We start from the raw sequence: 24,017 nt of genomic DNA, 5'->3' as shown, positions 1-24,017 counted from the left end.
ATTCCTGAGAATCATTTTCCAAAAAGCCACATGAACTCTTGTGGTTAATTGTGTGGCCATTTCTCAGAGCTTACCAGATGTCAGTCCCACTCACTCTCTTGCCATTCTGTGATTCTGCCTTGTATGACATCACTTATTAAATGTTTAAGAATATATCAGAAAATGAGGCATAAAAATAGAAACCACCACACAGTTGCCTTCATTTATTTAAGGGTCTTTTTTCATAATCCTGGGAGAGAAAATAGAAACAATGACCTTTGAATTAAGGAAAGCTAATTCTTTGTTATTGCTTTGTATAGCTTGGATGTTGACACTAGTGTGACTATGTGAGTTGAGAGAAAAGTAACTTAATGATCTAGGGTGTAAATACTTGACAAGATGAATAGGAATGAGTCGTACAAGTGTTGATTGTGTGCAGTGTGAGGGAAGTCTGAGTTTTCCTCGCTATGCAAAGAGAATTAGGTTAAGCTTGCCATTCTCCTATACTATACATCCTCTGTGTGTGTGTGTGTGTGTGTGTGTGTGTGTGTGTGTGTGTGTGTGTGTTTCATATCTTAGGCCCTCAAAGAGGCTATGTCTCCCATTTAAACCTTCTTTCCTGGACAAACATCACGCACATCTAAGTGCATGCTTTAGTTATATAAGCCAAAGAATGTGCAGGTAGTAATAGCTTCTATTTGGGGGCGGGAAATTGCTGCTTTAAAGCAGGTATCCCTACCGCTAGGATTGCTTTACTTCAGGGAAGCAGGACAGGGCAAACTGCTGCGGTGCATGCGTGTACTAATTCTTGACCTGAACTTGGTAACATTTCCTTTTCCCCTTTTCTTCCTGCCCTCCTTCCTGTCACCAGTTGCCATGTACCGAGAACCATCTTTGCATGACGTCGGAGAAACGGTCCCGAAGGCTGGGGTGACGCCCAGTAAAAGCACAAGCGCGTCTGCAATAATGAATGGAGGCAAACCAGTCAACAAAAGTAAGACCACATAGCCAGATCCTCACAGGTGTTGTGACTTACTGGTCCCGAGCACAGCTGAGTGATTTATCCTTGCCAGACATTTCTGCTCCTGTGGCTGAGGAGCAGCTGGAAGTAAGCGGATGCTTGCTCTCTGCTGTCTCGAACTTCTTGGGTGCAAGAGGATGAATCTCAACCTGTTGCACCTCCCACAACAAGAAGACACCTGGATAACCAGCTAAACTCAGACCATGGAATGCCCTACCAGATACGGAATGCCTTTTTAATATCTTTTCTGTGACTGTGACACTTCATGTGAATGACATACTTCACAAGTACACTCGAGATACCTTGCCTGCTGACAGCTACCCATAATCCTTTTTGAGTCCTGTTTCAGCAACATCCATGTGTTTAAGTTCACTTTTGTAGCATTCGGATACTATTGAGTAATTTCTAGTTAGAAGCTGTAAAACCTGTGCTATTATGGATTTCTCTTCCTCCCGGTTTTTACAGGGCTGCGCGCTCCACTGTCTGTGACCTTTTGCAGGGATTGTGCTCCTCCAAATCTTAAACGTTGCAGTTGGCTTAGTTCGGAGAGCGATCAGGGAATCAGGAAGCCTTCTAAACCTATTATTACAAATTGCATCATAAAGATTAAAAGTGTTGTCTGTGGCTCCCACTATCAATTAAACACACATATACGGTCTGTTCAGTGGCAGGTCCTGTGCTCCTGACGTCAGCGTTGCTGGGGGCGAGAAAAGGGTCAAACACAGTCTGTGGGGAGTTCTCCAGGATATGTGTTTGACACGCCTCTCTAGTTTCTTTGTGTGTGTGTATGTGTGTGTTTTATACATATCACAAGCTTACTGGTAATGGTAACATTTGCCTTGCCCAGCGAGCAAGACCCACTGGTTTTTGAGAAAGTGGGTCCAAAGAACTCTGTAGGCCTTGTAGGCCTGATTAAGGTTCATTTTTTTTTCATCTACTAATCCTCATTATTTGGAAAAAGAGAGAAAAAAACAACAACAAACAAACCAACAACAACAATTACAACCTACAAGAGTGCGCTACCTAAATCCATTTCTGATGTATAATCCTTCCTATTTTTAACGAACCAAACTTATTGCCATCCGGGTTTTGGCTGTGTTCCACTCACACTCAGCAGAGCATGGGCAAGGCGGCTGTTGTGTTCTTTTCTGAAGCAGCAAAGCAAACCTTAGTTACAAATTAGACTTTAATATTTTTTGGTGTTTAACGACAAGTTTTTAAACAGGACACATTAGGAAATACTATTTTTTTTTAGCTCAGCATGCTGAGTCAGGTACTGTGTATTTCACCAGTCCATACCTCTACCTCAGCTTCTTGGGGCCCAAGTTGCCCAAGGGCTGGGAGAGAGGTGCCTTGCCATGAGCTCAGAATGCAGTCTGTCGAATTGTTCTAGATCACATTAAAGGCAAACCAACACGTTCAGGCATCAGGTTTTCGGTCCGTTCAACCAATCTGCTTTTGTTTTCTTTGCTTTCTCAATTTCCTTTTAAATAACTCTGAGCTTAGGGAAGACAACTAGCAAGAAAGGCCATGACTATTGACTACACAGTGAAGAAACTACACAAAATGTTCAATATTGGATATAAAGAGTTTCAAAATGTTTAATACTAAACTGTTTGGAAATATATTTGTTAACTCTGTGTATACATAATAAAATTCAATGTTTTGTTCTCAGAAGAGTTAATTGAGACCAAACTGAACCTCATTTATAGAAAAAAGTATATGTGGGATCATTATCCTGGCCTCTTGTTATTATTTCCATGTGGGAGGATGACCTAGTCGCCATTTACCCACATTTGCACTGTATTTACTGGGAAATTATTTTGTCACTGCTTTTCTAAGTCTCCATGACAGCCCTTGCCCAGCATTTTAAAATATTGTCCTGCTTAGCTTATTAAAGATTTAGTATAAATTTAACTGTTTATGCTTATTTCATTTTCATATTGGATTCCATTTTAATAAAATTAAAAGTTAGCAGAATGTTTGAGTAGATTTATTGTTGATTATGCCTAAGTACAAATACAAAAAAAAAAAAATGGTTCTTCCCATTCTTGATTTCTTGTTATACCATTTTAATGCCTATTGTTTTTAACAGGATAAGTTAAAATGTATTAGATAAATTTCATTAACTAATTATTTAGGGAATACATATAATTCTTAACATGTGGCAAACTGAATAATTTAACTTGAAATTTCAATTAGATGGGCTTACCCTATCCCACCCCACCCCAACACACACATCAAACAACCCCACCAATTTGCTTTTGGTAATCAGACCTCATCTGATGGTTTCTTTTCCCCTGCAAGCCTGCGTAATGGTTAAAATTAAGACAATATTTATTTTTTTAAATATTAGATAAGTGAGATTTATGTGCACACCTGTTTTGTTTTGTCTTTTTTTTTTTTCTATGTGTTGTCTATAAGGGCCTTTATCCCTGTGAATGGATGTCAAAATATTTTCTTCCAAAATATGTTTAGACATATAGCAGAGGGGTTTTTGTTATTTGTAAATTAGTGTGATCACTTCCTTTGTGACTGGTCTCATCTATTGCATGGGACAAGGGCAGCACTGATGGACTGCATGTAGGAGCGCATGGATATCAAGAACTGTTAGTATGTATTTCTCAATGTACATACAGAGAGTGTCTGCTTTGTGCAGTTTCTGTGTTTAATGTCATTTGTTATATTCACAAATACAACACACTGAATAAAATATTTATAGGAAGGCATATTATAAAACATCAAAAACAACTTCATGTAATGAAATGGCATTGCATCTCCCACAAATATAGACATGTCATGTAAATAAGTTGGTAAACTCAATTTTCCCCTTTATCATGCCAAAGAAAATTTTAGCTCTTTGATGATACCTCTCTTGCTATTTTTTTTTCTGGTTTAAGACTCCCTTTTTCCCCTCAAAATCAAGTTTGATGTTATTAAGTAAGTGCAATCTGTCACCATTGATGTCCTATATAGTAAATCTGATGGAATTAATTTGTATTTAGAGACCATGTGTTCTGTATCTACATGTATATATGTTGATTGTATCAAGTCTATTATCACTTTCCATTTGCATGCATATCTGGTGTGGGAGGGTTATTTTTACTTATTTGTTATGTTAGCTGATTGCTTCACACATTTCTCAGCAATGCTTAATATTTAATAGTTTTGATATTTCAAGTGACACTATTTTTATTTTCTTATAAGTTTGCTTTCTAAAATCTTTTGCTAAAACTTTACTTGGGAAAATTATAGAATAGATGCAAATGGTCCACCCTCTGTAGAGAGTAAGTTGAAACTAAGCATCATTTCATTATAAATCCTTGAGAACTTAGAAATTATTGCTTTAAATGTTAGGTTTCCCTGAGTGTTTTTGGGGAGGGGTTGACTTCAGGAGACATATACTGGGCCCATAAAATTTCTGCCACAGTCCTTCCAATGGCCTCTTTTTTTAAAAAAAAAAACCTGTTTCTATTGATTTCAGACAGGAAGGGAGAGGGAGAAACAGCAACATCAATGATAAGAGAGAATCACCAATCGGGTGCCCCCTATATGCCCCACACTAGGGATTGAGCCCACAATCCAGGCATATGCCCCAACCGGAAATCAAACCACAACCTCCCAGTTCACAGGTCAACACCCAACCACTGAGCTACACTGACCTGGCCTAATTGCCTCTTGAAGAGTAAGCACAGTTTCTTTATCACATCTGGCTAGTTGCTTAATTAGTACCTAAAGTACTAAAACAGTCAGATGTTTTTAGTATGACTAATATCAAATTAGGTTCTCTTTAAAAAGACAAAACAGAACATAGGTTAAATATGTATTGAATGTTAGATAAGTATCAACTCATTTAGTTTTCTCCCAAATATTAAATCAGAGAATAACTTTTCAAGGGGAAATCAGTTTGATTAAAACTCTATTTTAGAAGGAAGTGAAAATATTTGAAATTTACTTTTAATTTCATTTCAGAACAAGACTATATCTAGAGAAAGCAGTTCAGCTAAATGTAAGCATATCAGCCGAAACCAGTTTGGCCAATGGATAGAGTGTCGGTTTGGGGGACTGAAGGGACCCGGGGTTCGATTCCAGTCAAGGGCATGTACCTTAGTTGCTGGCATATCCCCAGTAGGGGTGTGCAAGAGGCAGCTGATCGATGACTTTCTCATCGATGTTTCTAGCTCTCTATCTCTCTCCCTTCCTCTCTGTACAAAATCAATAAAATATATTTTAAAAAAATAAATGTAGGCATATAAAAATCTAGATGTGAATTGTGTTACTTTAGAGAAAATACATTTCAGAGCTTAAGTTCCTTAGCTTATAAGTTGGTACATAGAATCTGTTGATGCTTGAATACTGAACTGGGTTTCAAAGTTTTGACATAGTCTGAAAATAAAGGCTGAATTACGTGTCTTCTCCCCCCCCCCCCCCCCATTTTTCTATACTATTCAGTCTAATCCTGATGTCTGCTGGCAGAGACTGCATTTGCATTTGGGTAGGTGAGGTCATTTCTTTCAAAGTGTTGAAGGAATCTAAATTAGCTCAAGGAGTCCTGGGAGAAATAGGATATAATGATTCTCTTCTTAGGTCTTAAGATGTTGGTCGAATTCTATGGAGAAGTCCCTCTGGGATGATTCCTCAGTGATGGTTTGCAGGGTTATGGCCAACACTACCTATTGTATCCTTCTCAATTCACATTAATCCCACTATAACTTGGAACAAACTTGAACCAGCCAATGAGATTTGCACATTTTCCCCTCCTCCTATTACAAATTTGCTCTTGATTGGCATTTTTTTTTTAAAGAGGAGTTTCTATCTTAGTAATGGAATTAAAAGTCAAAGTACAAAATCACATTTAAGAAGGGTAGAATGTAGGTCTTTATATGTAACTATGTCTAACTTTTTCCAATTTAAACATATAAATTAAATTCTTAATAGATCTATTGATATTTGCAAGCTAGAGTCAACATCACATATACACACACACACACAAAAGAAATATGAAAATTTTGGTTCAATAATTTGTAACTAATTGAACCCAGAATATAGCTGACTGTAGTATATTTTTCATTGTCAAAATTTTTGGACAAATCCCTTTCTGAACTTTATAATTAACATTTCTCCATACCTAAACTTTTTCTTTAAAAATATAAATGCTGAACACTCTTATCAAATTTTAAAAAGAGAAACACTTTTGTTGTGGTTGTTAATGAAAAGGGATAACAAATATAGATAATTATAAGAAAAATAAGACACACCTGGGGTTATTGAGGAAACAGGAAATTAACGGCAGTTCCATCAAAGCACAGGCTAGTCATTTATTTCTCAGCTGTGAGCCAAACCCAGCTTGCAATTGGCTTTTGAATGGCCCAGGAGCTCAGAGTGAGTTTTTTTCTTTCTTTCTTTATACAGTTTTAAACACAAACAAAAAAGTATATGCAAAAGAGATGTGTGTGGCCCACAAAGTCTACAATGTTTACTATCTGATCCTTTCCATGGAAAGCAGAGCTCTGCAATAAGGAATCTGGATGTCACTGTACTGTGATAATGTAGTGAATTCCCATGTGTCCATCACCAAATCAATCAGCATTGAAATTGCTACTGAATAGTTAAAATAGGTTTGTTTGAGGCTTAACATGTTTAGGTAGATAAGAGGAAAGGATATTATTACATATATATATATTGAATATATATATATATATATATATATATATATATATATATATATAATGTATATATATATATATAATTTCTTAGCTGCTTACACTTCATTTATAAAACTGATATTTCAATTGATGCACTGAACAATCAAGATACAACTGATGTGGTTGCACTCCTTAATCTCAGGACAGAGATAACAATTTTATAAACCTGTTTAAGTCTGAGAACACTATCAGTATTCTAAAAATCAGCATCAATTAAATTTTTCTTAAATCATTTTTATTGTCAATTTTAAGTAACTCTGCAGGCACACATTTTCCTCACTCTTGGTGGTTTGACTTATAAAGTCCAAGCCATGAGTCTAGAATATTTACATCATCAAATAAAATGTCCAAGCAAAATTTTTCATCTTAAACAATAAGAAAATGATTTTATTACAATATTGCAGGATTTTACAAAATATAATCCACATTAAATAAAAAGTGGGTCTTTTTTAGCTCTAAATAATTAAAGATTGCCTAACTAATGCCTATAAGTAGACTTGATTGCAAATATGTAAGGGAAATCCAAATTATTGTACATTTTCATATTTTGATGTGAATTTCATACAGAGCAAAATTTCACCATTATGAAAATAAACATTTTGTTCCTATCATTAAGTGAATATTTGTAACTTCTATTTAAGCCATTTCTAGATTTTTCTTTCTATCCTCTGAGCTTGTGGGTCTGGTACCATTTTATTGCAATGTCTCTCCTTGACTTCCATGTATGGCCCTACTTTTTCAGTGAGAAATGTATCCTTAGAAATAATAGAGTCCTTTAAGAGAAATGAATGCATATTTCAGCCAATCATAGACCTAACTAGATATTGTCTTTTTGAAAGGCAAGTTACTATGGAGTAACTTGTAGGGAAAAATCAGATTCCTTGTACGTGTAACCCATGTCCAGTTTAAAACATGCTCAGAAAAATGACAGAAAAATGGATGCTCTTAAACAGCAATTCATTTTTTTGTTAGTCAGTCATCAGTTGGTAAAATACATATTGACACAGTGTAAACAACTTATGTCACTATTTATTAAAAATGTTAAATTGTACATTTTTCCATAATTTCTTCCTTCATCTTAAAAGAACTTCTTTTGTGAGTTTAGAGTGAGACTAGAGAAACGATTTAATGACTAAAAGCATTGATAATCTGGCCTCTGGCCCCCACTCCCACTCCCTACCCCAATTCAACATTGTACTTCAAGTGTGTATGTCTTCATTTCCATACGGAAACACTGAGTGATGGGGAATCCTGGCAACATGTGATCAATGGATTTATGTAAGGCTGTTTTCCTTAGAGTCTAAAATGGTCCTTTCTGTGTAGGGATGTACATTTTTAACCACCATGTAATTCAGCTTTTCTCAACTCTGCAGCTAATGACATTTGAAGTCAGAAAATCCTTCGTGGGGGCTGTCCTGTGCACTGTTGGGTGTATAGCAGTATCTCTGGCCTCTACCCACCAGATGCCTGAAAAGCACCTTCAAGCCCCACCCAGTGTGACAATCAAAATCGCCTGTAGACATTGCCGGATGTTTTCTGGATGACAAAGTCACCCTTGTTGAGAACCACTGATGTAAATTGTAGGAGAAAAATTCTTTCCTGGTGTTATTTACATCTGAGTTTGCTTAACTCCTTTCTTAATGGGTATCCAGATTTCATTCAGGCTTTCAGAAATAGAAAAACATACAACAGTCTGTTGGACCTGTCCTCGCGGTGATTATACATGGTTTCCTCTGAATTTATATCTCTAATGGCCTAGACAAATAGGAACCCAGTCCTCTCTCATTGTTAAGGGTATTCTGTGCCAAGCCAGATTTCACATGCGTTTCCATTCCATCCGTCCCAGCACTCACAGTTTCCACAGCTACATATTCCATTCCCTGCAGTAAAATACACAGGAGATTCATTATTATGATTGAAATATACCAAGCTAATATATGTTATTGTAAAACATAACTGTTCATAATCAAAGCAATTTCATTCATCCTCTGAAAATTTTCTTATTGTGCAGCCATCTTATTATTATCTTATTAAGCAGCTGTAGGAAATCTGACCTCTTAAGCATCCAGTTAGTATCAATCTAATGATGACCATCAGAATCACTTCAGCTGGGCTTCCATGTATAATTTTGTTTTTCTATGGAGAACAGGTTATGTGTAACAATAAATGCTAAAGAACATGCAGATCCTTGACATAGGATGAAGTAGGCTGAATAATTAGCTAGAATAGGAGCCTTGTATAGTAGGAGTGGGTAGAACATGAATGTCTAACTTAATGACACACACATACTCATCTTTTTCCTGTAGTTCGAAAAAGGAGAGTAAATATATGCCTCTATTTCCCCTGTACATTGTTTAAGAAAATATTTTATTACCAATCATTAGGACTCAGAAACTCAGGATAGCAGTGTCTATTATATTCCTAAGTTGTTTTCATAGTCCCACCACACCCAACACACACATATTCCCTTCCCTAAAATCAAACTAACACATCAAACAGCTTTGGTGCCTGGCTCCTGTTTAAAATATATTCTAGTCCCTACACCGTACTAAAAGTGATATAGCTGTCAAGAGAATTATTTTCTTTTTTGCAATATATAAAACTGCATATGTGTACATTGGGGGAAGTTACTTTATATGGAATTTCCCCCCAAATCATATAATTTGGGTGCATTCTTATTTATGCCTGGGAATAATGATGGTGCTTATTCTGAAATGCCCACCTCCCTTTACGTACAGGAAAGCTCTCCTGCCCAGTGATCCACAGCAAAATGCCATGAGTGTCATTCACCTTTATTACAAAATGTGGCATAGATCAATTAGGGTGGGCCAGGACCGCACCTGTGCAAATGAGACCATCGTGTTTGTCGCAGTCCCTGTCATCGCAGTCACAGAATTCCCCTGAAATGTACCATTCTTCGGCAGAACAAATACACTTTCCACAGTGACAAGAACCTGAAATCACAGAGAGTGTTATTGATTGTTGCCATACAACTAAAGGTTTCTGCCCAGAGTAGAATACCATCAACGTACTGACAATCGGCTTCTAATAACCTACCTTCCAAAGGTGAACATTTATGAAACAGCCAGTTGCTCAAAAGGGAGCTTTCCTTACTGTAATTCACAAAGGTTAACCGGAAAGGCTTCATTATGGATCTAGACAGTTGCAATTAGCCTTGAGCAAATGTTCTGTGGCTCAGTCTGGTTGAAATGTCAATGAGGGCGGAATGTGGCTGATTTTTACAGATGGTCTTCCAAAAAGGTGTTCAAAATGTGTTTTCTAATTTTTTTTTTCTGAATTGAATCATGTATTCAAAGTGTCTGTCTTTTAAAGGAATTGAATAGTAAGTTCTATTAAACAAGGGTGCAACTTATAATTAAAACAACTACCAAATTTATTGTGCTTATAATTTTGGATTTTTGTTTACATGATTTTCCTTAAAGTAAGGACTCACCTGCCTACTGGGTGGCTCATTAAAGTGCTAAAAATACACGTACAATCACTCATGTATATTTAATTTATCCAATCTTACCTTTGGGATTTCCTGCCATAATCCAGGAGAGCTCTAATCCCTCCCTTCAAATGTCCATCTTTTATGAGGCTCTTGATCCAACCACCTTTTCCATTACTTCACTCATTTCCTCTCTTTTTACTTCCTACCTAATTAAAAACTTCCTTTTTGGTTATTAAAGATATTTTGGCTTGCTGAAAAACCCTTTTGTTAATAGCACATTTAGAAAAGAAAATGTATGAATTCAATGATGTCAGAGAGAGGAGAAATTTCTCTCAGCCTAAACGTTTTCATATGGCAAAATTATTTCTACAATAGCAGTAAAGAAAGTTTTCAAGTTAAAAATAAACACACAGAATAGCCTACCCCTTCCTTCTATTTCCTTGGATTGATTGCTCTTTCTACATGTGATTTCTTTTTACCAAAGATGCCTATCCTCTTAAAAGACTGTGAAGTGGAAAAATTATTTTGACATATTCAACAAAATAACAGACTTGGTAAATTCAAAATATGCTGGGAGGAGGCAAAAATCAATCATTAGTCTCTCTATGAAACATTGCAATTAAAAACTGGTTAGAGAAAGAAACTTTTATGCATGACTGCTGTCATGAAAAGATGCCCATAAAGGTGTCCCAGACATTAAGCACCCCATGCTATTTTATATTATGGAAACTCATATATGCATTTTAGCTGCAAGAATCCCCAATGGCCAAATTAAACTTTTGATATTCCTTGTCACACTTTTCAGGTTAAGGGAGCAGCCAGAATTAGTTACATGCTGAGAACTGTGTTTACATTTATTAACTTCTTACTTAACTGTAGCATGGTTCCATAAACTTGTTTTACTGAGGGGCTAGGTTGCAAAATAGACAACTTTCTATACAACTTTCAATTCTAATGAGTGATCAGTACCATATCCATTGCCTAGGGCCTATAACTGGGCCTCCCAGGCCAGTTCTGTGAGAGTTGGTAGTCTCACCCAGGTAGAGTGTTCCTTTATTTAGAAATTTATTTATTCTAATTTTAAAGACTCTCTGTCAAATCTCTAGGCAGAGAAATGTTCAACAGTCAACTATACATTTGCAAATGGATAGAGCAATATTGGAAAACTTGGGGCATTCTAATGACTTCATTAGCATAGCCTCAGAAGGTATCACATTTAGTGCTTTATGAGTGGAGGAAGCTTATTTGAAGAATTCCACTGTTTTTAATTGTTTCTAAAACACTATCCCCTTTATATTTCAAAATTGTTTCTACAACAGATGGAGATGTAAATGACTTTATATGTCCATAATATTTATTACACCTAGGATATACTTTTTGGCCACAATTCATTGTGGGGGGGGGATCACATTTCATCTTTAGACTTGTCCCCTGGCTCTAGAACTATTCTGATCACTGTTCTCACTTCCAATGCTTAGCTTCAGGCCATTGTATAGTATTTTCCTAAAACTGGTCAGCTCAACTAAAGTGAGTGTGGTATACATGGGTAGGCCATTTGACAAGTTCATGGCATTTCCAGAAGTCTGCTAGTCACTGAAATACTTAGAGTGAAAAATGGGGATTGATTTTTGTATGTGCTATGAAAAACGAGCCTCTCTCATCAGCATTTTCCCCAGCTGGGCTGTTCTTTTCTCTTTGTGAATTCTCAGTGCATCTCAGAGGTAGGAAATTCTTCTACTGCTTGTGAAACTAGGAGCAGCATAGCATGTAATAACAACACAGCGTGGTCATTCTTAGGATGTTTTATAGTGCCTTTGTTATAGAGCTACCTGGCCCTCTTCATCAATAAGCAGGGGTCAAATCGCCCTACTCTGGAAAAGGAAAATATTAGGGAAAGGATTCTGTCAGACCAATATAAGCCACATGGCTGCCAGGAGGTGACCGATTACTCAGCTCAGCTGGACTGGCACCCACTCGTGCCCATGAGACTCGGTCCAGAGTAGGGAGAAGCTGGTCCATGTTGGCAGGAACTCTAGGGTGGTAAATCCATGACCACGACACCACTAATCTATTTTCTTTCTCAGTGTGAGGACCCTGAAGAATGCTTCCATCCCCTTCTGCTTTTTTTTAGTAGCTTCTATTCCTTGGGGACTCAGCCACATTTTCTCATGTGTCTTCAGAGCATTCTCAGAACTTAAGAAGGGGAAAGAAATATTCTTCTGCCTTCAAAGATGAGAAAATGGAATTGCCCAGAGCCACGGGGGCAAAAAAGATTTCAATCTGATTCCATCTACTGTTTTACCTACTATCTGCCTATCTGTGATGCCTCTCACAAGGAAAACCTTCATATGGCTTCAAATAATGAGGTGTGTGTTCCTACTGACAGTTATATTGGGTGAGGCAACTGAAACTCTGGTCCAAGTCTGGTTTTTGAAGCCTAAATTTGATCCTGTCTCTTTTCAGGGATGGGGAACCTGCCAGGATGGGGTGTAGGTGAGGGATAGGTGAGTGGGTACGTGTACCATGGACTCATTCGGATGATGTGGGACTCAACAGTGCCATTGCAAGAATTCTAAGGAGATATTTAGTGATCTGTAACTATAGGCATCTTCAGAAAGGTGATTATGTACTCTTGGATACGCATAAATACTCAAGCAAGCAAACAGCCCACGAATGACAGCATGGATTCTGCAAAGGGAGCTAAACCTGGCTCTAAGCTCAGCTCTCTGGTTATTCACATAAACAGCCTGAGCCTAAGGGCGAGCACCCTTGTTAGCTGCCCCATTTACAAAGTGGACTTGCTTTTCCATTCATCAAGCCTGAGGAAATGCTGCAACCAACATCCCAGCAGGCAGTTTTCACCATTGTACTCACAACTCCATCTGTCATGAAGGTCACAACAATGTATCTAGTTTTAAATTTTTCTATGGAGTGATTTATTGTCTTGGCTCTACATTTGTAAAGAAATAAAACGCTATTTCTTCATCATCTCCTGAGGTGACGGCTTTATTCATGGATCGTGAGCAGCGCATGGTGCAAACAGTTGGGTACAGGCTACCAAGCAGTGACCTCAGGCCCCCTGCTCCTCCCTGTCCCCTCGTCAGAGAAAGAAAAACACTCCAATTTCCTTTGTGAAGATCAAGGTGAGGGGTTTTCATTTACCATGTTGAGGGAAAGTATATGGAATTCTGGCAAGTCCATGAGACCTATTAAAAAATACCTGGCCCCAGTCAAATAATTTGGAATAGGTTTCTCGGCTACCTTGTCAAAATCTGTTGTCCATTTCAGGAGTTACTCTTTCTATTGTTTTTTTTTTTTGTTGTTGTTGTTGTTTGTTTGTTTGTTTTGTTTTCTTAATTCTCACTGGAGGTTTGATTTTTTTAAAATATATTTTTATTGATTTTGTACAGAGAGGAAGGGAGAGAGATAGAGAGCTAGAAACATCGATGAGAGAGAGTCATCGATCAGCTGCCTCTTGCACACCCCCCACCGGGGATATGCCCGCAACCAAGGTACATGCCCTTGACCGGAATCTAACCCGGGACCTCTCAGTCCCCAAGCCGACGCTCTATCCATTGAGCCAAGAGGTTTGATTTTTAAAGAGGGTGGAAGGGAGGGGAAGAGAAAAGCATTGATGTGAAAGAGATACATCAACTGGTTGCCTCCCACACGTGCCCCTCCCTGCTGGGACTGGATTTCAAGCCTATAACAAGACCCTTCAGTATAAGGGCCAATGCTCTATTCACTGAGCCAAACCAGCAAAAGCTCTTTCTCTGGTTCTTGAGGTGAGGGGTGCATGGTAACCTCTAAGGCGTCAGAAATAACAGCTGCATCCCCACTGGTCTCTGTGCCTCCGGGAAAGCACAGTTCCATGGTCTTGGTTTTAATCCTGTTCTTCTAGAATCCAGCACTGACGTCTCCAGAATGAGTGGGAAGAAAGGAGCCTGCAGCCAGTGGCTGCAAACAGAATGCCCACAGTCCTCTCCAGCTCCAGCTTGAAAGCATGCAGCCTTGAGGCAGCTTTTACAGCCAGTCTCCTTTTACAGAACTCTCTCCATTGAAGGATAAACAAACAGTTTTTTAAAATACGCTTTCAACCCTCATTGATCTGTAGATATAATTCCATGGCCTAAAGCAAGCAATCTGAAAAAGCATTAACTAGGGAGATTTTCTCGTTTTGTTTTGAGGGAAATGCCTCTGAGTTCACCCCCTTTTGGGGGACCTTTTCTATATTTATGATGCTGAAAATCTCTCCTCAGAATGTAATGACTTTAATGAAACGTTTTTGTTTTTTTTCTTGAAAACAAACTACCCCTCTTCTTTGCATGAAATTCAGCTAGGAAATGACAGAATAATATTTACCACACAGGTGAGCACGGCTGTGTGTGTGTGTGTGTGTGTGTGTGTGTGTGTGTTCTCTTCCTATACTGGCAATTGGACATGACTAGCAAAGACCCACTTATGAACAATGTTAGTGATTTTATATTGTCTAGGAAACACACACACACACACACACACACACACACACACACGATTTTTAAAATAAGCACACCAATGTTCTAATACAAAAGTTTCATTCAGTAGAATTTCTCAGAAAAGCTAATAGCCTTATTTCAAGGATAATGCCTTCATGAAAACCAACAACGACAACAACAAAAGTATCTAAAAGCTAGCTTTGTGTTTGAAGCTATACTCAGGGGGGGGGGGAAACAACAAAAAAAACACCCTCTAATTCAAACAAATTAGTCATTCTTACTATTTTTTTTATACACAGGACAGTCCCTTCTGACCTGATAAAATTTCTTCCCGCCCCCTCCTTCCATTTCCACCCTGATAGTTAATTCTATTCCTACCACCTTTACTGTTATCTTTGTTAATCTCTTCCTAGGCAATTCCTTCTCTGTCTCTTCCTTTTAACCTTTCCTTCCTTCTACCAACAGAGCTTCTTTTTTCTTTTTAAAAAGTTTTTTAATTGAATTTTAGAGAAAAAGAAAGGGAGAGGAAGAGAGAGAAAAGAAACAGTGATATAATATATGAAAGCAAGACGTCCTAGCTGGGATGGAGCCCAAAACCTGGGATAATTCCCAAAAGGTTGGGAATCAAATTGGCAACCTTTCAGCGCACAATAGGATGCCCACCCCATTGAGCCAAACCTGCCAGGGCCAACAGAACTCCTTGAACCTAGAGCAAGTGTATCAGGACTTGAGGGCCCCTGAGAACTGAAATGTTGAGAGATTTGATTAGGACTTGGAATTAGAATGAATTCCATACGAGAACAAATGGGGAACAAAGTGATTGCTTTAGATGCATTTAAGTGCTGCTTGGCCACTGTAATTGCATTAGGTGGGAGGCAAGGCCTCCTTGCCAGAACTCTGTAAACAGCAATCTCAAACAAAGAATTCCTGGAAACCAACGGCATGCTTGTCTATTAAAATGAGCATGTTTGTATCCTTTTCATCCTTCCTCCTGGCACCAAATATGGTCCCCACATCCATCTGATTTTATTTTTTGCAATGACGTCAAGAGGCCTTTTTTATCCAGAGAGCATTGGCCTTGGTGATGATTAGTAAGTGACAGCCACTGTTGAGGGGCACATCCCAGAGGCGAGTTCTGCTGAGACCTCCTCAGCAGACTGACTTTGCTTCGCTGTTTTTTTCTTCAGAAACACATTTACCTGCACTCCTGACCCAGGGTAGGTGTTGGAGAGTAGATGTAGCTTCAGCTCTAAAAGTCTGAAAAGGGAGGTGGTTTGTCCTTCAAGGAGGTCACTGAGCCGAAGAGGAGAGCTGGAGAATGACATTCAGTTCCAGGCGGGGCAGCTCCCTAACATTTGGTGAGAATCCCATGAGCTTCCAGAGCATTTTATGCAGAGCCATCCCTGGCTCTGCTGTTTCACAGGTGAACTCAATGATTGGGGGGGGGGGGGGGGGGGGGGCTTTCAGGTCCCAACATATCTTATAGTTCTTTCTTCTTTATACAATTATTATTATTATTATTATTTTAAAAAGATATTTTATTGATTTTTCACAGAGAGGAAGAGAGAGGGATAGAGAGCCAGAAACATCGATGAGAGGGAAACATTGATCAGCTGCTTCTTGCACATCCTTTATTGGGGATGTGCCCACAACCAAGGTACATGCCCTTGACCGGAATCAAACCTGGGACCCTTCAGTCTGTAGGCCGATGTTCTATCCTCTGAGCCAAACCTGTTTTGGCTCTTTATACAATTATTAATTGCATTTCATTCACCATCAGGTTGTATACAAGTGGCTGAGAATCTTTTCACTTGCAACCCATCTCATGCATTTCATTTTCTTGGATACTACACTTCACGTGGTTCACTTTCAAACTTAATAAGGGCTGGTACAAACAGAGGATGGAGTGATTTTCATTCACGCAAAGTGCAGTCTGAAAGAGGTGTTTGCTACGGGCTGCTGTAGGAGCCACGTGTCCCAGCAGGGATCCAGGCCAAGCTCCGGCAGAGACACTCACCCTTTCCGGAGCACAGTATGCCATCTGCTGACTCACACAGACTCCTGCTCAGTTCCTCCGTCATGTTGCACTTCCTGGGATGTTGGCAGAGCCTCCCGAACCATCCTCTCTCACACACGCAGCGGCCACAGGAACACGTGCCGTGGCCTGCAAAGCAACCACAGGGCGGGGAGGGAGAAGGAGACGGTAAATATCTGGCTGATTGCAGTGTCTAAGGAAGAAATATGTAAACCACAGGTTCTGGTTTCCCATCTAGCAAACACTCATTCCCTTTATGCATAGTCATAGGGCGCGCAACTGCTGAAAAGAACTTCACAACCAAGTTCCAGCTCTACATAGTACATGTAAATGGACTCAAGAGAGAAAGAAACCTTGAAACAATTTGACATGGAATTTTACTATCTTTTATTAATACAAAATACGTCATTTGTGTTTTCAGCAGTATGGAATCTCAGTGCTTTTCTTTGCTATGCACACCATGAGACCCAGAGCAACGGGCAAGTCTAGTCACGTGACCATTGGTGCAGCATTTATTGATTACAATCCTACTGTTTACTAAAGAAAAGAAACTATTAATTTTCATAAGAAATAAATGGCATCTGGTATTATATTTCTTATTTGTGTGCCTCTCTACTTATTAATAAGAACAGATCTAAGTGTAAGTAACCATTGTCTCTCTGTTGTTGTCTACGAGTTAGAAACAGCATGAGACTTTGATTTATGTCTCCAACTTTCTTTTCCTTTTGTTTCCATCATTGACTCCTGGTTTAGGGGATGTTTATCTTTTGTCAATATATACAACATTGTATTTGTGGCAAGTATTCATTGGCATACACATCTGTCTAGTTGCTTGCCACCAATACCCCATTAAATTGTACCATCTTCCTAAAATGTTTCTTGTTTCCAATCAAAGCTTTATCTTTTTAAAAAATCCTTTTTTAAGAATTGTATTCGAGCCAAATCTCTCCAAACAGGACAAAAGAACTATTTGTTTGGCTGTTTTGAGTCTTACTGAGTCTCTATTATGAACAGAGCATTTTGCTAAACACCAGGGTATGCAAAAGCAAGCATCAAGGACACAGTTGTTGTCATTCCAACTGCTCAGCCTCTGAACCTCTCGACACCATTCTGTCTTGAACATTTGCTGTGGCAGGACCTTCAGAGTAAACCTATTCCATCTGATTCCTCCTGTATTCAGCTTTGCACAGGAGGGATTAGGGGCCAAGGCTGAATATTTTGCAATTTGTGGTCATGATTAATTTAACCTAAACTCCCACAAACTCAGGTAAGTTTTTCTATAACACATGATCATCTGGAAGTTCATGGAAAGCAAATGGGAGGCAAACTCAAAAAAGAACTGGATTAACAGACCTATTTCCAACAGCCTCTTCTTATCCATATGTTGATTTACTAAATTTAATCTCACAGCCCTTTGATTCGAGTATCATCCCCATTTTATGGTCAATAAATTAAGATCTAGGGAAACAAAGCAATTTTACCCCAAGCACATTGCTCAACCACACAGAATCAGACCTTGATGCCAATTTCTCTGATTTCAATGTTCAATCTTTTTCCATTGGTTCACATTGCTTCTATATTTCATTTTGGAAAATGAATGATGACTATCAATTTGAGACAAGTAGAAACCTTTTCTTAATTGCTATCTTTTTTAGCTGCTACATAGTTAGAAGGCATACTTTGACATTCTCATGGGCTCTTACTTTTTGAAAAGTGTTTCCTTTATTGGTTTTTATGACATTAGACTCTCCTTATTCTTTCAACACTCCTCCTACTTTTTTCCTGACCCAAATTAATGTGGGCATCCTAATTGTCTATCATCAAACATCTTTTATCTCTCTATTATTTCCTTTTTTGAATAACTCATCACCTCACAGAATTTCTGATAACCTCAATCAATGATCAAAGGACTGTACCACACCTGAGATTCCATACTTTGTGTTCTACCAGCATACATTGATACTTCTCAACCTGCATATAAAATTTTCTTTCTAAAAGCTGCTCTTCTATATTGTCCATTTATTTTAAGGATATAACTTTCAGTCAACCAGTTTGAAATGTTTTGAACCACATTTGAATCCCTGTTACTCCCCTCATCTAAAGAGTTGCCAGGATCTGTTGAAACTAACTCCAACGTGTCCACTCATATCACCATCATAAACCTTTGAGAAACCTCCCTGTCATGTCTTCTCCAATATTCTTGCCCACAGCTTCCTATTTCACCACTTACTCACATCACAGGCTTCATATCTAGTGCTGTATGACTCCCCAATATTTATAATATGAAGTTCACCCACTTTCCTTGTTTTATGTTCCTGAAATAGAGTGCCAAGCTACTTTTCCAATCTTAAAATATCTCCTCTTCTCCCCTTACATATACCTCTTGATCTTACCAAGTTGACCTACTCCTTCTTCTCAATGCATTCCCTGCACTTTTCTGATTTCATATTTTTGTTTTGATTTAAAAAAATTGCTGTCCTCTGTCCTCCTACTTCACACATCCAGGTCCTACTTAGTTTTCAAACCTCTGTGAAAACTTTCCTAATACTCCCAAGGGAAATTCGTCTTATCCTTTGAATTTCTGTACCACCTTATTTCTCACCTCTATGGTAGAACTGGATGTCTTCTACCTTGTAGTATGTAGTTATTTATTAAATAAACCTTTTCCTTGACTGTGAATTCCTTGAGAGTAGGAATCACTTCTGATTATCACTGTAGCCTTCAGAGTGCCAAACACACTGCCTTAATCATAACAGATTTTCAAAAGACTTTTAGATTGAGATTATTTTTTAAACAACATCTCCTCATTCACAAAATTAATCACAACTGAGAACTGTAAACTGAATCCAGGACATGTTTACAGGTTATCTAGTTAAAGAACTGTCTGTCAAGACCAATGAACAGTTCTTGGTTGACTACTTTGTTTCTACATTCTCTAAAGTGGAGTGAAGTTAGAGAATTGGTGTCCCATAAGAGCTACACAATCAATCAATAGTTATTAAATTGATGGTATCTTGACTTTGCCAATAAAACAAAAGTGAGGTCTACTTAAGAAGTTCAAAAAAAGGTATCAATCTTTGGGGGTAGATAATCTGGTGTACACAATAAGTAAGAAAGCAATAGAGAGCATCTAATACCAAACCCATTGAGCTATGGACTTTTTAAATGTCTATGTCTCCTTCTGACTCAGCTTAGTAAGAATTATACTCAATTTGGCATAACTAGAATAATTAAATCTCTATTTCAGAGAAAAGCATTCTGCCTTTGACTTAGAATATCATTGAGAATAACTCAATGTAAGGATAGGTGATTGGTTTTTACTTACTAGTTCATTTGTCACATCTTTCTATAGCATTAGGTTGGCATCTAGCCTATACAATAGTAAAAATGCATTGGTATTTACATGCTTTGATTCACCATTTACATAACTTCCCTTTAGTTAAAAACATATTAAATGCTTTCAATAATATCTTCTTTATAAACTTTAATAATTGTAGTCATACAATTCAAGAGCTATTTGTGGTGCACCAGGCATTATAATAACCTACCATTATAGGGTTTTCAGTGCACAAGGGGAAAAAACAAGTAACACAGGAACAAATGCATTTGAGCTATGGAGCCATTAGAGAGGATATTCTTATATTCAACAGTGAGAATGCTGTTTACTGGGCTTGGTAGGGAGAGATCCGTGATAACCAAGGGATGAGAAGCAGCCATAGAGGCAATATTCTAGGAAAGCTAATGAAAATTTCTTGGAATAGGGAAGAACTTGGCATGTTTTAGGCAGTGAAAAAAAAAAGCCAATGTGTTTGAAGAATAATGAGTAAGAAAAATGGAATAAATAATGAAGTTGGAGAAATATTCAGGAATGAGAGCATAACAAACTGTTTATTTTTGGTAAGGAGTTTGAATTTTATTCCAATAGAAATAGGAAATCATAGAATAGTGTGAAGCAAGAGTGATGTGATGTAATTTACAATTTGTACATTTAACTTGACAGTTAAGTGTGAGAAATTAAAGTGTGCTGGGAAGAAGTGAATATGGGGAAAGTGAGATAATATTGCAATAGCCCAAGAAAAAGGTAATAGAGGCTTAAAATAGGATGGTGTAAGAGCAAATGGAAAGGAAATGGAGATATACTTTGTTAGTGGCACTAATGAGACTTACTGTTGAATTGGATGTGGCAGGTGACAGAAAGCAAGCTACAAAATAGTTTGAATAATGCTTTTGATTAGCTAAGGAAGTTTAGGAGGGAGAGGTTGAGAGCAGCAAATCAGCTGTTTTGAGCCTCATGTGATTGAGATTTTTTTTTTTTTTGTAGGAATTTTTTTTGGGCATTTACTAAGAGTGGACTTTGGAGGTTTTAGGGGTATGTAAGTCTATCTTTAGAAGATACTACAAGGAGTTTCTGAAAGTGGTTGTAAGAAGCTATACAAACTATAAAAATATGGAAGTTCAGTTGCTCTCCACCTTCATCAGTAAATGGTGCTGTCAGTGGTTTTATTTTATCATTTTATTAATGTTTGGTTTTGTTTTCTTTTTACCTTTCTATGTGAGATACTTCTAAGACAACCATGTGGAAAGTTAAGGAAGCAATTGGCACTAATCTGATGGGGAGGACAGGTGAGGGCTAAGCATATCCATGCTGCAGTTTCTGTAAGAAGATGGCATTTAAAGCTTTGGAAGTGAATGAACCTATTTAGGAAGAAACTCCAATATTTAAGGCTGACATAGAGGAGGAGAAGCCAGACAAAGTATGAACCTTCAGTATAGAAGCAGAAAAATAAAATGATTGTGTTGTCTCAAAATGACAAAGAAGGCCATTAAGAAAGCCTATTAAGTGGAATGTTCCTGAAAATTGGTTTTAAAAAATAAGATTATAACAGTAGTTTCAGTCAGCTTTTGCTGTACCAACCCTACTCTATTGCCACTTAGGTCTCTGAATAGCTCTCCTAGGGGTTGCAGAACTATTGTAGAAATATACAGATTTCAGTGAGAACACTGTCTCTGTTTTGTGGGAGAATCCAGAGAATCCAGTGATACATTATCTTGTTATAAGTGTACAATAATAGGTCAATCTAGAACAAAAATGGAGGAAGAAGCAGCCTAATGAACCATTTGAAGTACACTAAATTTACCTTCACCAGACTTCTCAAATCTTCAGACAGGTGAGTAGTTTTCCATTCCATCTCCATTTCCAGTGCCATCCATTCTGTCCCAAATACATACCCCCATCAGTGATTTTTGTTCCTACTCCTATTTCTTTCCCCACACCAAAATATTCCCTAAGAATGCTCTAGAGTCTAGACCTTGTGTGGTCTAATTTAAATTTATTAAGCAAAATTAAAAATTCAGCTTCTCAGTTGCACTAGTCACATTGCATGTGCTCAGCAGCTACATGTGACCAAAGGCTGTTGTGTTGAATAATTCAGAGTTAGAACATTTTCATCATCTTTGAAAATCCTATTGGACAGTGCTGCTCTAGACAATGAAGACAATGACCCTTTCTAATAAAATTCACTGGCTCAGAGACACTTTTCCTTAAAACACTGCAATGATGGTTCTCAATTGGGAAACTGGGCCATGAATGGATACTGATTGTGTCAGATATGATATTCTGCCTGGCTGACATTCTTTTCCTCTTGTTAATATTAGGAGAGCACTTGTTTTGCTATTGTTGTTTGTTTATTTGTTTGTTTTTGAGGGAAGTGATAATATGTCCATATGGAAGATGTTTTATTACCCAGGATCCTTTTTACCTAGAGGTGCCCCTAGGACGGAGCTCTAATAATCCTATCTAATAAAAGGGTAATATCCAAATTAACAATCATTCTATCACAAAGATGGTGGTGTCCATAGCCACAAGATGGTAGCGCCCAATCCCCTCAGCCCCACCAGAATCCCCCAGTCCTGGGGGGTGGGGGTGGGGGCACTGAGAGCAGGTAGCATGAGTGGTCTGGCAGAATGCTTGCTTCATCACCATAGTGACAAGACAAGCATCCTGCCCTGGCCATGGAGGGCCTTTGGGCCACGGAGAGCCTCTGGGAAGTGGGCACAGAGCTGCCAGGCCCTGCAGAGAGCTACTAGTGCATGGATTCATGCGCAGAGCTACTAGTTGAGATATAAGAGAAAACCTTGTGGGTGAGGTTTCCAGGAAAGTGATTATTTTCCAAATAAAATGGGACAGACTCAGTTAGCAAGCGTCCTTTTTCCTTCCCCTTTCTTCTTTCCTGAAAGATGGATGTAGCTGGATGTTTTCTAGGAGCATGGCAATAAAAGTCACACTGGAAAGACAGAGTGGGATGGAAGCTAGGAGGGGTGAGGGGTGTTGCTGGGTGGGTAGTCACCTCAACATCCATTTCTGAAGTGACAACAAGCAGACTTATTTGTTTAAATTGCCTTCAGCCCACCACAGTCCTAACTGATATACATCACAAACACAGAAAAGAGGTTTGTGAATTGGGCATGTAATTTGGAGACGATCCCACTACTGCCTCTATTGTCCAGCTAAGAAAGACTTGGCCCGACGTCCTCCTCAACGTGAGAAATCCCGTGGTGCTGGGCTCCCTGCCCTCACACACTCAGGCTGCAGGAGCTCCTTCCAATTGCAGCTACAACGAAAGAACTCCCCGGAGAAATGTAAATGGATTGTGTGATTAAGAGGTGGCTCTTCATTATCCCCACTTGTTTTTTAAATTGGACTCGTGGGCAGCTATCCCAGGAGCATAGAAGGAAGAAGGCAAACAATAAGCAGTCCATTTCTTATTCTCGCCCTGGGTAGATGGTGTACAGGAGGAAGGGCTCTGGTCGAGTTTGTTAGGCTACAAACGAATACACATGAGCCAACCTGTAGATATATTTTCTTTATGAAAAATTAAAGTCATATGCTAATAAAAATGAGTCTATCTTAAGGACTATCACTTGGGAAAAAGCCTTTTCTTTTAGCAGTGATTTGTCTGATTTTAGAAATCCATGCATATATAGGCTATGTAAATTTTTTTTTTATGTTTCTATGATCATTGAACATGACTCACCAATAAGTTAACTAAATGGAAAAAAAGTCTTCATACTGACTTTCTTTTTTTGCCAGTCATTTTCAGGTTGTAATTTTGGTGTAATCAAAACGGAACTGCTTAGAATTACATAATTATGTACATTCACCTTCAGGTACAATTGCTAATTTATCCCAGCCTGCCAGAACTGGTTTAATCATCTTCAGGGTTATTGTTAGGTAGGTGGAGAAACAACATTGGTTATCAGTTCTCCCGCATAAGCTGATTAGGTAGGCTTATGGATGTTTTTTGGTTTTGTTATTTGTTGTTTGCTGAAATGCTGCTATGGAGTCAGG

At 38.3% G+C, this 24,017-nt stretch overlaps 2 protein-coding genes across 5 annotated transcripts in view; one reads left to right on the top strand and one right to left on the bottom strand.

Moving 5' to 3' along the window:
• FGF14 (fibroblast growth factor 14) overlaps positions 1 to 2,977 on the top strand; it is a 548,196-nt gene extending 545,219 nt beyond the window's left edge. For all 4 annotated transcript variants that reach the window (XM_045588773.1, XM_036455995.2, XM_045588774.1 and 1 more), the window contains one exon: positions 851 to 2,977. In XM_045588773.1, the coding sequence (XP_045444729.1) occupies positions 851 to 987 (137 nt within the window). In that variant the 3' untranslated portion in view covers positions 988 to 2,977. The remainder of the gene's footprint in view (positions 1 to 850) is intronic.
• Positions 2,978 to 7,714: 4,737 nt separating this feature from the next.
• The window catches only part of ITGBL1 (integrin subunit beta like 1), a 196,049-nt gene continuing 179,746 nt past the window's right edge, over positions 7,715 to 24,017 (bottom strand). The window contains exons 9-11 of the mRNA XM_036455992.2: positions 16,652 to 16,798; positions 9,546 to 9,659; positions 7,715 to 8,585 (exon numbers count right to left, since the gene is read on the bottom strand). Coding sequence (XP_036311885.1) covers positions 8,494 to 8,585; positions 9,546 to 9,659; positions 16,652 to 16,798 — 353 coding nt within the window. The 3' untranslated portion in view covers positions 7,715 to 8,493. The remainder of the gene's footprint in view (positions 8,586 to 9,545; positions 9,660 to 16,651; positions 16,799 to 24,017) is intronic.

Source organism: Pipistrellus kuhlii, unplaced genomic scaffold (genome assembly GCF_014108245.1).
Source record: "Pipistrellus kuhlii isolate mPipKuh1 unplaced genomic scaffold, mPipKuh1.p scaffold_m20_p_3, whole genome shotgun sequence".
Taxonomy (NCBI): Eukaryota; Metazoa; Chordata; class Mammalia; order Chiroptera; family Vespertilionidae; genus Pipistrellus; species Pipistrellus kuhlii.
The sequence above is the reverse complement of the archived record's forward strand: the minus strand, read 5'-3'. Positions and strand labels throughout refer to the sequence as shown.